The sequence below is a fragment of the Lycium barbarum genome, chromosome 6 (genome assembly GCF_019175385.1).
Source record: "Lycium barbarum isolate Lr01 chromosome 6, ASM1917538v2, whole genome shotgun sequence".
NCBI classification, from domain to species: domain Eukaryota; kingdom Viridiplantae; phylum Streptophyta; class Magnoliopsida; order Solanales; family Solanaceae; genus Lycium; species Lycium barbarum.
Window position 1 is genome coordinate 85,788,519 of NC_083342.1, and position 16,767 is coordinate 85,805,285.

Sequence of the window (16,767 nt, forward strand, 5' to 3'; positions counted from 1 at the left end):
AATTATGTTTGCAAATTGAAGAAGAGCTTGTATGGTTTAAAACAAGCTCCCAAGCAATGGTACAGGAAGTTTGGTTCTTTTATGAGTCAACAGGGCTTCAAGAAGACTTCTTTAGATCATTGTGTTTTTGTACAAAAATTCTCTGATGGTGACTTTATCATTCTATTGCTTTATGTTGATGACATGCTTGTTGTTGGTCAGAATGCTTGTAGAATTCAGAAGTTGAAGCAAGAGTTGAATAAGTCTTTTGCTATGAAAGACTTAGAACCATCAAGGCAGATTCTTGGCATGCAGATTGTTCGTGACAGAAAGGCCAAGAAGTTATGGTTATCACAAGAGAAGTACATTCAGAAAGTACTTTGCAGGTTCAACATGGATAAAGCTAAGGTTGTCAAAACACCTTTAGGTATGCACTTCAAATTGAGCACGAAGCAGTGTCCTTCCAGTGATGGTGAGAAGGAAGATATGAAGAAAGTTCTTTATGCTTCAGCCGTTGGCAGTCTGATGTATGCGATGATTTGTACAAGACTTGATATTGCTCATGTCGTCGGTGTTGTCAGCCATTTTATTTCTAATTCGGGAAAAGAGCATTGGAATGCTATGAAGTGGATTATGAGATATCGTTGTGGCACTTCTAGTCTAAGTTTGTGTTTTGGGACAGGAAAGCCTATTCTTTGTGGATACACTGATTCAGATATGGCCGGTGATGTTGATACTCGTAATTCTACTTCGGGCTACTTGATTACTTATGCAGGGGGATCTGTGTCTTGGCAATCTAGATTGCAAAAATGTGTTGCTCTATCTACTATAGAAGCTGAGCTTATAGCTGTCGTTGAAGCTTGTAAAGAGTTGCTCTGGATGAAGAGATTTATGGAGGAACTTGGCTTTGCTCAAGAGAGGTATGTGCTTTATTGCGACAGTCAAAGTGTTATTCGTCTTGGCAAGAACTCTACATTTCATGATAGGTCGAAACATATTGATGTGAGATACCATTGGATTAGAGATGTGTTGGATTTTAAGCTGCTTGAACTTGAGAAGATTCACACTGATGATAATGGCTCGGATATGTTGACTAAAGCTTTGCCAAGAGCGAAGTTTGAAGAGTGTTGCTTGATCGCCGGGATGGCTGTTTCCTCCACCTAGTCGGGAGGGGGAGAATTGTTTGGTTTTTGGGTTTTCCCTTCCTATGTGGAATTAGATTAATAAAACTCAATCCAATTTGCACCAGACCACTTTTGCCCAAAAATATTCTTCTATATATAGGATCAATTTAGGTCTTATTTTCATAACACAAGAGTGAATTCATAGCAGCCATATAGAGAGAAAAACGTGAGAGAGAAAGTAGATTTTCGTCCAGAAATTTTCTGCTACAGCAATCCGCTTTAAATTATGTTTCCTGATTCGTTAACCGTTGGATCGCGCTGAAATTTGAACTGGGGGTTCTCAACATCTGGTTCTTCGATTTCAACGGTAGAGATCGGATTTTGTGGTCTGTATCTTCAGTTTTCGAGTATTAACAGTAGCTCGGTTTTGTGGTTGATTTCTCTCCTTTTCTTCACTAGTTTTGGTGCTATCTTTTATGTATTGTTGCTCCGTGCTTGGCTTTGTTGTTGTAGCCATTTAGAGAACATTGTTGTAACTCTTGTTGATTATAGTGGAGCTTTTGTGGGCCGGAGGTCCCGTGAATGTTTCCTCTTCACCTTGAAGGGGTTTTACCACGTAAATTTGGTGTCTCTTGCATTCGATTTATTTTTTCTTGCTTTGCTATTTTATTGTTGGTATAGCTGCTACCCGGATTTCCATTTGTGCTAGTGTTTATTGTCTTCTCTGGGTTCAAATAGTGCGGGAAGTTTTGACTTGGGTATTTCTTCCGCTGTTACCTCGTCATGCAATTTGGTTATTGCTTGTTTCTTCCCAACAATAGCATCGTGGCGGATTGGTGGTGTGAGAAGTTGGGTATGAGATTCAAAAAACTATCGAATGTGTGACATATATGGGATTCAAACCCACGTCATAGCTTTGGGAAACAGCAGCTTCAACCAAGCCCCCTAGACAATGGGATGGGTATGTATGCAGAATTTTTTGCAAGGTTAACAAGATCTAGTGACCCTCCTAAGCGCACATTAGATATGCCTTTGTTACAGACATCTAGATTGAGGTTTCTATGCGATACACATGAGTGACAATTGGAATTAGTCGTAGCAAACTATATAATTAACTAGTTCAACTGGACATATATATGTACGTAAATATTATTAGAATTTTTAATCCTGAATCCTTAATTTTAGAAGTTCTATGAATTCAAAAGTAAAGACCTCAAAGTTTAAACTCCTTAAATTTAAATCATGTATTCGCTTCTATAGTAAGGCTTCAATATCATCATATGTTTGATAAACTATATTATGATCATGAAAAAAGAGGATGTAGAACGTAAGCATTTCATGATGTGGAGGGATAATTGGCAATTTACAACACAAACTCTAATAGACCACTTTAAACTAGTTTTCCCTTTTTCCTTCCTTTCCCTTTCTGAATTGATTCCTAATGGATTTGGAATTAGATATTGTACCTTTGGATAAGAATTTGGAGCATAATTGATGACCATCCATGACTCTCTTTTGATGTTATCTTAATTCGAGAATTGAATAATTAATACCACAAAGTATATTCGTTTTGTTAAGAATTTGGTGCCCTTGTTGGGTAATTGAGTAATTCCCACACTGCTACCTATCAGCAAGAACATCCGTACAATAAAAATGGCAATACCAGCATTACTGTCTATTCGGCATGCCACTATCATTACTTGGAAGTTTGACAGAAAAAAATTCTTTAGAAGGATCTTTCAAACAACTTAAAAGTACTTTAAAATGGTAGAATATTATGGTTTACATCACTTATTCTGCAATTTCTGAAGATGCAAAAATTATTTCAACAAAATTAAGGAATTAATTAATGAACTCACACATGAAAAGCTAAGTGTGTTAGCCCTCATATTCAGCATCACCGACACCAATCACAAGGCATACAGCCAATAAGAGCAGAATAGCATAGGTACTTTGAAGACGAAACTCGCGTGGCTTTCATATTTTGCTGTAGATACGTTCAAGTGACAACTTTTGGATAAACCAGAGGCGCCGAAATATATATTGAGTTCAAAACACGTCATTTTCAATGTCTTAGATACAACGGGATTCATACTTGTAGTATTTGGACCAAAATAACATCAACTTCCAAATAATTGTCTTACTGAAGAAAACTATAACAAACTCAAGTTACTCCAATACAGAGGACGAGTAGATGGCCAGCTAGGAGTTCACAAACTGCATCAGTAGTATGCTTTTCGCGGATTGTTCTGCAAAACAGATGTATCAATCGTAGTTCCAATTATAATGAATATTTAAAACATTAATTTCCCTCCATCCAACCCGCTCCCCACTCTCTAAACCGAAAACAAATTCCTAAAGAGATAACGAACCGAAAGTCCTCGTGAGGCGATAGTTTATACACAAATACACTGCCTAAGCAGGATCCTCCCTCCTGTTAGGTGACTGATTACTTTTTGGTCATGTGGTCTATAGACACTGAAGGAAAGGATTTTATCTTTGACTAATACAAGCTTATATTGCTTCACTTATATCTTTGACTATGGCAAGATCTCTTTTCATATTACTGTTGTCTTTTTTATTTTCTCTAATGCAAACCGGATTCAATCACAATTCAGAGTACTCCGCTGAATAAAATAACAAAACTAAATAAGAAAGAGAAGTTCCCGACCATAGAAAAGTTCAATTATAGAGGAGATAAAGCACATACCAATGGATTTGGCCTGTACTTGTAGCCTAGCATCATTCGTTTCTTATATTGCTCATAGATATCATCTTCTGGAGTGACCTCCCCAGGTTGGCTCGCACCAACACCCAAGTTATTTGATTTTACACTGCCGGCCGTGATTGGATCTGCAATACCACTTTTAGAGCTCCCTAGTCCTTCACCTGCAGTTCCACGTAAAGATTAGACTCCATAGGAATTTGCGGCTTGTAAATCCTAAAGATGAACTATTTGCACTTCAAAGACTAGTACTTTCTGACTAAGAACTCCTTAAAACTACCTACTTAGATGTGCTTGACTTGCATACCAAAGCAAAAGTTTTCAAGAAATTCTAGAATCGGCAACATAAGATATACAATCTCAGAACTTTAACTCCAAGTTCTAGAAAGTTTGACATCCCAGAAAGTTTGACAGCAACCTAGTTATCAAAACAACTTGCTACACATGGTGCATTTATGCACTTGAATAAACAAGATGGGGTAGGAATACCCCTCAGACCTGAGGGTAGCCTCATCAAGCGCAGAACAAACTCATCCTAACCTCATAGGCCCCTTCAACACTCAACATAAGACTCTTAAAATTAAACAGCCCTGCCCTAAGCAAAGGTCTATTAAAGAAAAAGGGTATCCTACTATTCCTCTAAAATGTAACAGTCCAAGTTATATTTGCACCCGACCCGGTCCATGTTTTCCTAGAGGGAAGGATATACCTTCTCTCCAACCCATTTTTGACAGAAGTTTGTGGCCAATATTATCAGCTTGTATTTTCGACCTTTCTGCCGCCTCTATGGCAGCTTTCCGAGCAGCTACATCATTGCAGGTAGACAAAAACTTAGCAAGCTCTTCAGGCGGGATATAGTCTCCCATGTGATGACCCTTCTTTCCTGGAACTGCAACTGAAAACAAGATATCAGAAGAATTGCATATATTTTAATAAACATGAGCTGCATCTATTTGGAGCTCGGATACCTGAGATTCTAAACTCAATACGAAGATCAGAACATAGATACAGAAGAGTAGAACAAAATTAGGGACCAACCTTGGAGAGAAGCAGGCGGAGGCATCTCATCTTTTGATGATCTCGGTGCCCTCAGCTTCTCTTCTGCTGCAGCTTTCTTCATGTAATATTCCATCATCGCTATTGGATCTGACCCCGATGGACCACTTGAATGACCTGAAAAGACAAGATAACAGTATGAGCCCAACCTTAGTGAAAATCTTTTCAGTGGAATCTCGTGAAGTCCATCATCCAATGAACTTCTGGCAATATGACAATCTGATGCAACGCAGAAGGTGCACAAGAAATAGCCCGGATGAGATAAAATTTTAACAGATAGGAAACCAGTTCTTCAAAATCTGTAGCTTAAGGGGCAAAAAAAGTCTCTGAGGGTTCTTTTATTTTAAAAATGATGTATGCGCATCGGTCACCTAGGAAATGAGAACTACACATTGGAAAGGTCACACAAATTCAAAGTCATTGGATGTCCAAATTCTTTTTCTTCCATTCTATGGTAATATCTGCTTCTTGAAAGAAAACTCTTACCTTCAACTTAGGAATTACATAAATAAACTTAATTCATGCCATGAACATACAGGCGCGCACACACACATATATATAAGTTCATGGCATGAAATTGGATGTCCAAATTCTTCTGCATCCGTTCTATAATAATATCTGCTTCTTGAAAGAAAAACTCTTACCTTTAAGAGTTACATAAATAAACTTAATTCATGCCATGAACACATACATACATACATACAGAACCATATACAAACCGATACACATACATATCTACATCAATAGGTCAGACTTGTCTGCTAGTTCTCTCAAACTGCATTTAGATTCTCCGTTTTTCCCTCTGGAAAAAACGTATTCCAATCACAGGACCAAGCAAGTGCTGAAAGTACAATAAAATACAGATCCCTCTATTCACATTTAAACAATGAACTCAACTCTACAGTCCTACTCCTAGTCATCAAGCCAAAAGCAAAACATTCAACTTGGGACAAGAGTAGATTTTTGAACAAGGATTCAGTCATAACTTCTTAATATTTGAATCACACAGGGCAAAATAGATAAGCCCCCCTTCCAAATTTATGTGGTACACTTCCCTTCTTAGTCTGTCCCAAAAAGAATGTCACATTTCTATAATTAGAAACAACTAACTTTAAAGTTTCCCTTTTACCCTTAATAAAATGATTTATAGCCACACAAATGTCTAAGGTTAATTTAGACCTCAAATTTCAAAAGTCTTCCTTTCTTTCTTAAACTTTGTGCCTAGTCAAACGTGCCACATAAACGGTGCCACATATGGATATTAAAGAATCCCTCACATACGATCTCTGCTCTTGAGGTTTGCCCAATCACATACAAGGTTTTTACTATTTATTCTGAATAAACCTCTCTACTCATAGTAAATATAAATAATTTCAAACAAAGGATTCACGGGAATGAACAGCTGAGCAGTATCATACTACACTTTTGGAGAATAAACATGCATGCATGAAACTAGCACAAAATGTTATCTACTTCCAATGCCAAAAAAAGGTTGGGAGAAGCTGGACAAATAAGGAGAGACTTTCTTTGGGATGCAAACAGGGTGAAGGCATTTCATTTAAGTGAAATTGGCTACAGTAAGTTGGTTTTTAAAAACTTGAACTTGCATAGCGAAAGTCTGCTTTTAAAATGGTTATTGAGGTATACAAGAGGAAGAAGAGTGCTAGAAAGAAGTGATAGTGAAAAGATATAACAGGAGTCCTTAAATCTGATTTGTTGTGGAGTGTGCAAACATATTAGATGTTTATGGGATGAATGCAGATGTATGTTAAACTTTTAGGTGATGGTAGTAAAATCTACTTTAGGCAGGATACTTGACTGGGGCATTAACCACTAAAAGATAAGTTCCAGAATTGTATTGCTTTGCTCAAAATTCTTCAGTAACAGTAAAACAATGCAGAAAAAAGTCAAAGCTGGGCTTCCAGGAGAAGTTGCAATGATTTGGAAGCAGAAGGCATGACTCCATTGTCATGAGAAATAGAAACACATCAACTTCTATCTAAGAACCTGATTCACTAAAATGGATCAGTGTTGCTGCGGGAAGTTCCCTGTTCAACCAGAGCTTACGGAAGCTCGAATGTCCCTGCAGAACAGCATACATGGCCATGAAGAAACATTTGATTGAACATGTGTTCCATCAAATTTAGCTTGTTGAGCTGGATGGCAAATCTGAAGCTATCTTAATTCAGGTAAATATCAAAAACGGGCTATGGAGGTGTGTTTTAGGTGCTACATATGTAAAAAGGAAGTGGAAGATACAAAAATACAAATCACCTCCTTCTACATTGTCAGAGACATTCCACATTTGGAGTATGTTTCTTAGCATATCTGGCGTTAAATGAGCTATGACTAAGACATCAAAGAAGCTACTCTTGTACTGGAAAAGTAAACAGCTCGGCAAGGAAAGAAGGAAGTTTTGGGAGACTTGCCACCATGCATCTGGTGAACCATTTGGCAAAAGAGAAAATGAAGATACTGTGAGGGGCAAAATGGAGTCCTGGCTGGAACAAAATACAGATGTATGCTGCTCTTAGAAGCTTAGTGTAAACTGTAAGATGTCTCAGGAACAGATAAGCTGAGAGCTCCAATTAGCTCCTTCCAGGACTAGCAATATCCATATTGTAATCCTTATGCAACCTACTGCGCAATCTTAGTGCAGTTTCAGTTGTTCAATAAAATTTAATCTCTTACTTGCCTCAAAAAAAAGGGGGGGAATAGCACAACATTTTACTATGCACCTTTTCAAAGAGAATGGAAATAAGTATTTTGACGAAGAAGAATGACCCTATTTCAAAAAACCCAAGCACCACTTTTCTGTTCTCACTACTCTAACCTCACTAGAAAACTCATCTGCCTCAATAAACTTGTGTATGGTAACCTATATTCACAAATCCAGGTGCAAAAGTAGATTCTCCATTATTGCTCATCACATTACACCCAAATCCAGTAGGGTAAACTATCAAAACAAATCAGTGCATCAAAGCTGCACTTTAAGTGCGCTTAAGCCCTGAAGCGAGGGGAAAAACATATTGAGCATTTTGTCTCGCCTAGCGGGCACTTCAGTGTCATCATCAAGGCTCCAAGGCATACTTTCCTTGCCAATGAGCGTAATCCTGAAGAGGCGACACTGAACAATTGATATTTCACTTTATCGTAATTTCTTTTCAACTTCTTCGTCCATCCATTTGTTATTCATGCTTATAATTATTAGTCCTGGACTAAATATACATATTTCTATTTTTTCTCCATCTGTGCCTTTCTTCATTAAAGCCCACGCTTTATTTGCACTTAAAGCCCCAACAGACCTTAAGAACTTTTTTGTGCTTTTCGCATTTGATAACACTGAACAAAATGCCAAGGCAATATATTTACATATACAGACACATATAAATGACATTACAAGATTTTCTACCTGACTCTGAAGAACTTGTATTCTCTGTTGCTCCATACAATGCTGATGCAGGAATTTGGTAATTCAGTTGCTGCTGATGTGACCTATGAGAACTGCTTGTTGAACTAGGAGTCGCAGTACTAGAAAGTCCTACAGCACCAAAGGCCAATCAAGTAAATAATATGGACGAATCACCGCAAACAAACGCCATGTTGATCAAAAGCGAAGCTAGATGAACTAGACACTAGATGCAAAAAACGAAGTTGGAGATTTAGTTAGATAACCTCAAGCTGCTCAGCTAAATTCCTGCACAGGCACACGCACACATATACACACAGTACATAAAATGCATATAAAATATGGCCAGCTGAAGGCCTTGAACTAGAAAATATTGTAACCTCCAGCGCACTCAGAGGACTTCAAATCATAATTTAGTTAATTTGGTTCCTCACAAGAGGACGCACCTAGAGCCAATCCAAGAGAGAGCACATGAAAAGAATGGAACAAACAACTAAATCTAGCTTCCTAAAAGGAAAACACAACTTTTACTACCCAGTCACATTTTGTATACATAAAAGTCAAGTGTACCAGAGCAGCTTTACCGAGTTTACTGCTACAACAAACAATTACTGCCCAAAAAATTTACTGCTTGCAGAAATAAACAAGAAAGCTAGTAAGAGCCTGCACTACTTTACCGGAAAGCTAATTAGGCTTGTGCCAGTAATATATGCATGTTGAGAAATTTTACTCACCACTATGTGATGTTTGGGCATCGCTGGTCTGTGATAGAGCCTTTTCCTCTTCACTAAGTCGATATTCATAGTATTTGTAATCAGGACAGCTTTCATCAAATAAGAACCTGCAAGTAGATCAAATGCCATAAACAATATTCAAAAAATGAATTTTCTTTTCCTTAGGGAGAAAGAAATCAGATGATTGACCATTACCCATACATAATAAGCTTTACATAAAATCTCCTGTACAGTAAACTCATCAGATAAAACTCTAAAAGATACCTGTGATTTCGGCAAAGAAAGAACTTCCAAACACCAACACAAAGTAGAGAATTAAACTAACAAGGCGAACGGAAGAACAAGAAGTGAAACCAGTTCTTAAGAGGGTGAGGAGACAATGAGATGCCAGTAGATGCAAAAAAAATCATGGATGCAAGGACATGTGACCACAATAGAACTTATTGAGAAGACAGAACAAACCATGACAATCTATGCCATAAGAAAAATCAATGTCTAAGGAAATTATGTGACTATTCCACACAAAGAAACCACAAAGATTCTGATACATACTTAAATGGCGTGTCTCCTGGATTCTTTTGGCGTGTGATATGCTCAAACTGCCTTCCATTCTTGGCCACGAAACTTGCTAATTTGTCTGCAACTTTCTTCACTGTTGGATCACTTGGGGTATTTGGTGCTGCATGTCACTTAAAGAACTGATTAATACCAAGAGCATGAACAAGTGAATGTAAATTACTCTTGTAGCCCCATTTCCAAATCTTTCATTGAACATCTCTTTCCACCAATGTTGGTAGGGACTTAAGGTATAAGCTGCACGATCAGACAAGAGTAACTCAAGAATGTCTAGTCCTTATCCATAATGCCTAGATAATATCCTCAAAGTACAAAACTACATGGTAAAATCTTGACTAATGAAGGGCTTCGAGAATTTGCAACCATGTCACCAGGTGCACAAGATATTAGGTGAGTTATGTGGTTCAACCAAAAAGGAAATCACCTCATATGTGACCACCAAGAGAAAGCAAATGCTCGAAATGGGCAAGAACTAAGATCACCCATGAATTCTCGAAATTCCTAGGATATAATAACAAGCCCTTGAAAAGTGAGAGGGATTCCTAAATCAAGCTAGCAAACGGAAAATTAAAGAAAGGAAGATGCATAGTTTCTACGAATGTTGTTCCAAAAACCAACATGTGATAACATGACTCATGAGCAAAACTATACTTTATTTACCGAGAGAGAGGGAGAAAGAGGAGATATCATCAATAAAATTCCAATATTTGTAATAAGTATTTACCAACATCAATCTGTCTAAGGGGCTGGTGCAGAGCACGAGGTTCCTCCACCCTCTGTCGTTTAATTGGCCCATCTCCTGAAGAATTCCCAGCATCTTTTTCATCCTCATCTTCACCTAGCTTAACAGAAGGTGCAGCTATTTTGGACTTCTGTTTCAGGCTAAATGCAAGTTTCCCACCTGAAGCAGCTGTAGTAGTTTTCCGCGAAGCATTAGTTTTGAATTCCAAGCTTGGCTTACTAACGACTGCCTTTGGAGTTGAAGCTCCCAACACAGTGGATGTTGTCTTAGACTCTTTTGAGGAGGGTGCCTTCACCTTCTCCTTTTCCTTCTCCTGTTGGAGCTGTTTGAACCTCTCCATGAAAGAACCATCATTGACAAATAAGCTAGAATCTGTTGGCTTCTCCATTGGCAAAAAGCCAACTATTGTTTTCTGCCAGCTGTAACTGCTCAACAAGCACTCTTACAATATATTCAGACATTGAATGGTTTCATTTTACTGTAAGTAAATATTCAGAGACTAAATGGTTTTATTATCATTTCTTTCTTTAATGTTCTATAAGTGAATATCATAATTACATTCCAAGTTGCATTCCCAAATCCATCGTTGAAATCAGAAAAGAGAATGTGATTTTAATATAAAAAAATTAAAAAATTAAAAAAAAAAAAACAGGTTTTCCCTTCTCTCCCACTCCCCTAAAGATTTTTTAGCATCAGCAACTAGACCGTGCAGGAGGGTTAGGCGTGTTTGGTAGACTGAAATAGGAAAGTCAAGAAAGGAAAGGTGAACTTTCCTTCCACTCAACTTATAGAAAGTCATGTATCCCCCACTTCTGAACTTCTTTATGCATTCAGTAAAGTCGCGGGACTCCGAAGATATAGGCATGTAGCTACCCGCATTCTTCTTAATTTTAGATTCTTTTACCCATACAAGAAGAACATATGCTAGACTGTTTTGTTTTTCCTTTGTGTCCTTTACATACCCAGGGAAAAAAACTTACAACTTTCTTGACCTATATGGATGCAGAATAGGGAACTTATAAAAGTCTACGTCCGATACTTAATAGAACGCATGAGAAAAGCAAATCATCAATCTGATATAGTATCAGTTGAACAACCTTCCCTACCAGAAACAGTACTAAAGCAAGGTAAAGGAAGTTATAGCCAACTCACTTGACATGTGATAAAAAAGCATGTGTCAGGAAACTGCCCTGCTGACACAAGTGTATTGGCATGATATTTCCAAGTCATTATAGAGAACTATGCACTTTTTGGATCTAGAAGATGCTTCATATCTTGAAATGAGGAAGCCCAGTGGTGCACTATTTGATGCATAGCAAATTGAAAATGTGAAATGGATTCGACAGATGATAGCACGGAAATGTGAAACTGACTCAATAGATTAAGGAAGCAACCCAGCCCTTCCCAAGAAAAAGAATAGCAAGCACGGGGGGAGGGGTAGGCGGGGCAAATCCCTCGAGTATTTTTTTTGAAACCGGTAACTTCAAATCCCTCAAGTATTCACAGTACCACCTTACCCTGACAAGCTGTAATAGAGAATTTTAGATTTCAAATGATCCAACTGATTTTCTCTTCTTTTTCTTTTGTGACAAATGATCTGACTGATTTATCTTATGACTCCACATGATACATTAATTTCAAAAATCAGATGTTGCTCATCTACAATTGCACTATAGTCAGTTATTCACAACCATAACAGCAGAAACAATCCGGCAATAATAGCGAGTAACCTTATTTCCATCTCCTTCAAATAGTTCATTTGGACCTGTCTGGAAAATACTTTTTGCAAAATGTTCTTGGTTAACATAAAGAAGGTTAGTAGAAGCTGAAGATGTGTTTAGCTCATTGTAGTTTCTCGAAGATTTGTTAGTCATTTGTCACTGAATGACGATTTTTTGGGCAAAGGACCTCCACCTCCTGAACTATTCTTCAACTACAACAAAAAATAATCAATTTTTGCCTCAAAATATATTTTCAATTTTTTCAGTCAAACATCATCTTCCAAAAATTAACTTTCACTTTTTACAACAAATTTCCACATGCAATCGCCACCCAAAATCTTTCGTAGATGGTACAATCTCTTTTTTTTTTCCTTTCCTCTTTCTGCAACAGTTTATCTTTTGTCGAGAAAGGTAACAATGTATTAATCATCAGCACAAAGGCTGTGGTGGGAGCCCATTTACAATTCCGTATAGCAAAAGTATGTCCTTGTTCCTCTAAAAAGGACTCTAGAAATTCCAGCTTTGTTTACATACTTTCTTTACACCAAAATACAATTCTGCAACAGATTATCTAGTCAACACAAACCCAACCTAAGATAATCACAACACAAAAAGAACTGAATAAAACAACAACAAAAAAACCTTCAACGCGTTGATGACTAAGACTAATATTCGACCAGGAAAATGCATCATAACATCAGAGAAAAGCAAAAACATGAATAAATTTATAATCTTGGTCAAAATCCATCAATTAATTGAAACCCTAAAGTCATCAAACACAATCCAATGAAGTGATAAATTAACAAAAGAAACTAAAAAAATTCAAATATCAACCTGAGGAATCAAGAATGAAAAGCCGATCCCGAAATCAGCAAATTGACTCAACAAAGCAATGGAACTGAAACCCTAAAAACGAAGATGGAGAGGAGAAAAATAATATTTGGCACTAATTGGTAATGAATAAGGGGGGCATGTAATTTTGGGGAGAAAGCAACGTCCGTTAAACGAGCGGACCAGGAGGTGAGAACACGTGACTCTGGGCGTTATACCGATGAAATTTGGGGATTAAATTACTACTATTATATATAAGGGAAAACATAGGGATTTTTGTAGTATTTTTAATTTTTTTAAAAACTTTTTAATTAATTACTTTTGAGTCTTAATCTTATTTATTTAAGAAAAAAAAATTATTTTTAAGGTCTACTTTTCAAAAGCTATCGAACCTCCTACCTCATTTTTCATGTTTTTTGATTTTCAATTTAGTGCTCGATATCCGCATTTGAGCCCAATTAATCCAGATAATTCGCATTGTATAGCGCCCATTCAGGAAAAGCGCTCCCTTCAAAGATTTTTCCATATCCATGTTCGAACCCCTGATCCCTAATTAAGGGAGGAGCAGTTTCATCCGCTGCACAAGTTAAATTATGTATTTGTCTTTAAAGTTCATTAACTATGTATAGATTATTTATTTAGAACTAAATGACTTTAGAAAATTAGGATACATAACTTATAAATGTCAAATTCTGGCTCCGCATTTGATTTGAAGTAAATAATTTCATAAAAATGGAAGTTAAAATATTAAATGAGTGGAATGAAAGTTTTACTTTCATATATAGAAAATATACTTATATGAAATTTAATTATTACTAACATAATTACCCACTTGTGAGACTACAATGGGTATATGGTTGTCGTTGTTGTACACTTGTATTAGCACAAATTATATTTCTTTAATTAAAATATCTACTTTTATATCTTGAGTTTGGGCCCGGGCTTAGCACAAGCCTCACATAACTAGTATGTAAAGAGGTGGAGTACTTTTTTTTCAATCTTTTGCCTCCCCAGTTTTCTTTTATTTATACATGCATCCCCTAGAGAAAATAAAATGATGGCGGTGGAAGAAGAGCCAGCATAACAATATCAGCACCACCACCACCATCAAAAAAGTGTGACAAAATTATAACATCTCTCCATCCATAATTAAATATTTGAAATATAAATTTGGAATGGACTAGAAACTAGAAAGTATAATTTTTTTAATTTCCTTCCTATTAAGTTTAGTTATTTTAAACAAATACAACAAGAGAAAAAAGTTATTCACACGATAAAATTATTAAATAATTATAGTTTATAATATTATGCAAAATGTAACACAAGCGTGCTACCAAGAATAGCTGTTGAATAGGATATAAAAGAAACAACACTTGGATAAATATATACAAATTGAATACGCAAACGTCGATCAACTTATGTAAAATATCATGCAAATTCAGACAATAAAGTAAAATTTTGTCAGAATAATAATGACAAAATACTCAGTGTGTTGATGTTCTAGCTAAGCAAGGATCTAGGCTGCCAACATGTAATCAGTTGTAAGGTATTGTCTCATCCTCCGAATCCAGTACGAAAGAAATTTCAAGCGGATAAAGAAGGTGTTGTTTGTAATAAACTAGTTTCAGTGTCTGCGTGTAATAAGTTGGCTAGCTATGGTAACCCGAGTGTTCTCACTATCCATGATAGTGCTTATGCATCTCCGACTACGGATGTAATGTTCTAGTATAAATAAAAGTTCATTGTTAACCAAAAAAAATAAAACTATTATTTGTATTATTAATCATGAGGTTTATCATTTTATTCGATTTACAATTCAACAATTATAGTTTATTTAGCATAATGCTGGTAGAATGTAAATGATTTTTTGACTATTATTAATATCTCTTTGAATTTGAACTTTAAGCGTTACTAAACTCATACATTCCGTAGAACACAACACAAGCTTTTCGTCTATTTATTGATGACATTCTTGATTCAAAATCGAGTTCCAAAAATAGAGCTAAAGTTTGAAGTTTAAATAGAATGCTATACAAGTTAATAGATGATTTTAGTATTGACCCATACATAAGAAGTAAATATTCCATCTCCTGTTTAGTCAAAGGGGGAAAAGTTAAAGCTTTTTACATTTTTACACTATTAATAAAATGTGAATTTACGAAGGTTCTTCATGTAAATTTACCTTTTTCTAATGGTGGGTCTTTTTTCCAACTCATAACACCAGTCTCAATGCATGTCAAATGGGTGTTTATATATCTTTATTTTTATTTGTAAAATAATAGCACGTATACCTGTGTATAAAAAGTCTTCATAGTTTTAACCCATTTCACTTTTACACTGCCTAAGAAAGTACTATCGGAGGTGTTTATATATCCTTAGCTCTCCCCTGAGTTCTTCTTCCTCTTTCTTTCTTGTTTGTTTTGGTAGATTTTATTTGTGACTTTTCAATTTCCTCACCACACATAGGTAGTAAAATGGATGTTATCTTTGTGTTGCCTCTGATTTTCGATTCTTCTTCTTCCTCTATTTTTTACTTTTTTCGATCGATTTTATTAGTGACTTTTCGATTTCCTCACCACAAAAAGGCCAAATTTTACATATTTCCTTCTCCTTTGTTTTGTTAAGACATATTTATGTTTCAATCTGAGTATAAATTTTGAGGGTTGCTTCTTCTTTTTTTTATAATTTTGACTGAGTTTTTTTTTTTTTTTGTGCATGTGTGAGCTAAGTCTTGCGTTTTAAAAGTCAGAGATAGTATCGTAGTATTTTGACCCTTGCTTTTCTTTCTTTCTTTGTTTTTCCCTTTATTTTTCCAGCAATGCATATCTGCTTCTACTTGAATTTCATACAGAAACGTGGGTTAGTTGGATCCTTTATCAGATCTGTTTTCCCAAACTCCCCCGTCTAAAACACTAAAAAAATGGGGTTTCTTCATATTCAAAATTCCCAGTTATAAAGCTACTTTCTCTCCCATTCATCCTCTGTAGTATCATGTTTCTTTATTCGATTTCTTTTCTCCTCTTAATTTGTATATTGACAACTTTATAGTCAAGCATGCATTTGTAGTTGAGGAAATTTCTCAATTTGTGTTCCAACTTCTTTGGTGTGTGTTTTATTTTGTCACTTTGTTGTGCATTGCTATTAATGGTTGCGCAATTCCCATTTTACAGGCTTCTGAAAGTGAAATTTACTCTACATGTTGAAAACAAGTCAATACTCCAGCTATAAGAGGTAATTTCTGTTGTCCTAATGCTATGTGTCCAGTTATATGATGCAAAACCGTTCTTCTTCATATTTTATTACTATTTTATATTGTATGGATGTGTCTGTTTTAGGGATAAATGACATTGTAACTATGAGAAAAAAATATTAACGAAAAACTTCCAAATCAGAAGTCTGACAGAAAAAGAAAGATAAATGACACTCAAATTGAGAAAAATCTTAGGCGTCGTACTTCCTGAAAAGAAATGCCCCCTGAACTAAAGGCAGCACTTCTAGAACGACATATTTTGTCAATAGATGTACTCGCAATTTTTGTCAACTGTTTCCCACCAAGGTTTGTTACAAGTGTGCAGAAAAGGTTGCAAGGACTCATTGCCATCGATACCGAGCAAGTGCATTTGCAGACTTTCCAGCATTCTTATTGTTTTACAATTAAAAATATACGACATGTTTACCATTTTAATGTAAACAGTAAACAAACTTTCACATTCGCATTGTAGGAAGAGGCTATTATTGAGGACGAAGGTAGAAAACTCCTTAGGCAATTCCAAGAATGTCCTGTCATCTTTGCCATGCGTATTGGGGTATCCAAGTAAAATGGTAAGCTAAAACAACAACATCAATTTGTATTTCTTCAATAAAATATTA

General features: G+C 36.1%; 1 protein-coding gene across 2 annotated transcripts; it reads right to left on the reverse strand.

Annotated features, from left to right (window-relative positions):
• Positions 1 to 3,114: 3,114 nt before the first annotated feature.
• LOC132644542 (SURP and G-patch domain-containing protein 1-like protein) lies at positions 3,115 to 13,118 on the reverse strand. 2 transcript variants are annotated; one of them, XM_060361129.1, is made up of 9 exons: positions 12,901 to 13,118; positions 10,328 to 10,770; positions 9,580 to 9,706; positions 9,028 to 9,134; positions 8,297 to 8,425; positions 4,867 to 5,001; positions 4,538 to 4,717; positions 3,814 to 3,992; positions 3,115 to 3,352 (listed from the first exon to the last, which is right to left on the reverse strand). In XM_060361129.1, exons 2-9 carry the CDS (start codon positions 10,731 to 10,733, stop codon positions 3,326 to 3,328), a joined length of 1,290 nt encoding a protein of 429 aa, XP_060217112.1. In that variant the 5' UTR covers positions 10,734 to 10,770; positions 12,901 to 13,118; the 3' UTR covers positions 3,115 to 3,325. The 2 variants fall into 2 exon arrangements, with proteins under 2 accessions (XP_060217112.1, XP_060217111.1); XM_060361128.1 differs by having other exon boundaries at positions 4,538 to 4,723; positions 12,901 to 13,116.
• Positions 13,119 to 16,767: the final 3,649 nt, after the last annotated feature.

Excerpts from the sequence above, each read along its gene's own strand:
- LOC132644542 (XM_060361128.1), bottom strand. The coding sequence starts at position 10,733 with ATGGAGAAGCCAACAGATTCTAGCTTATTTGTCAATGATGGTTCTTTC. Across the intron at positions 9,135-9,579 it reads CCAGGAGACACGCCATTTAA|GTTCTTATTTGATGAAAGCT; the intron begins GTATGTATCAGA and ends ATCTACTTGCAG. Across the intron at positions 8,426-9,027 it reads TGCCCAAACATCACATAGTG|GACTTTCTAGTACTGCGACT; the intron begins GTGAGTAAAATT and ends TTGGTGCTGTAG.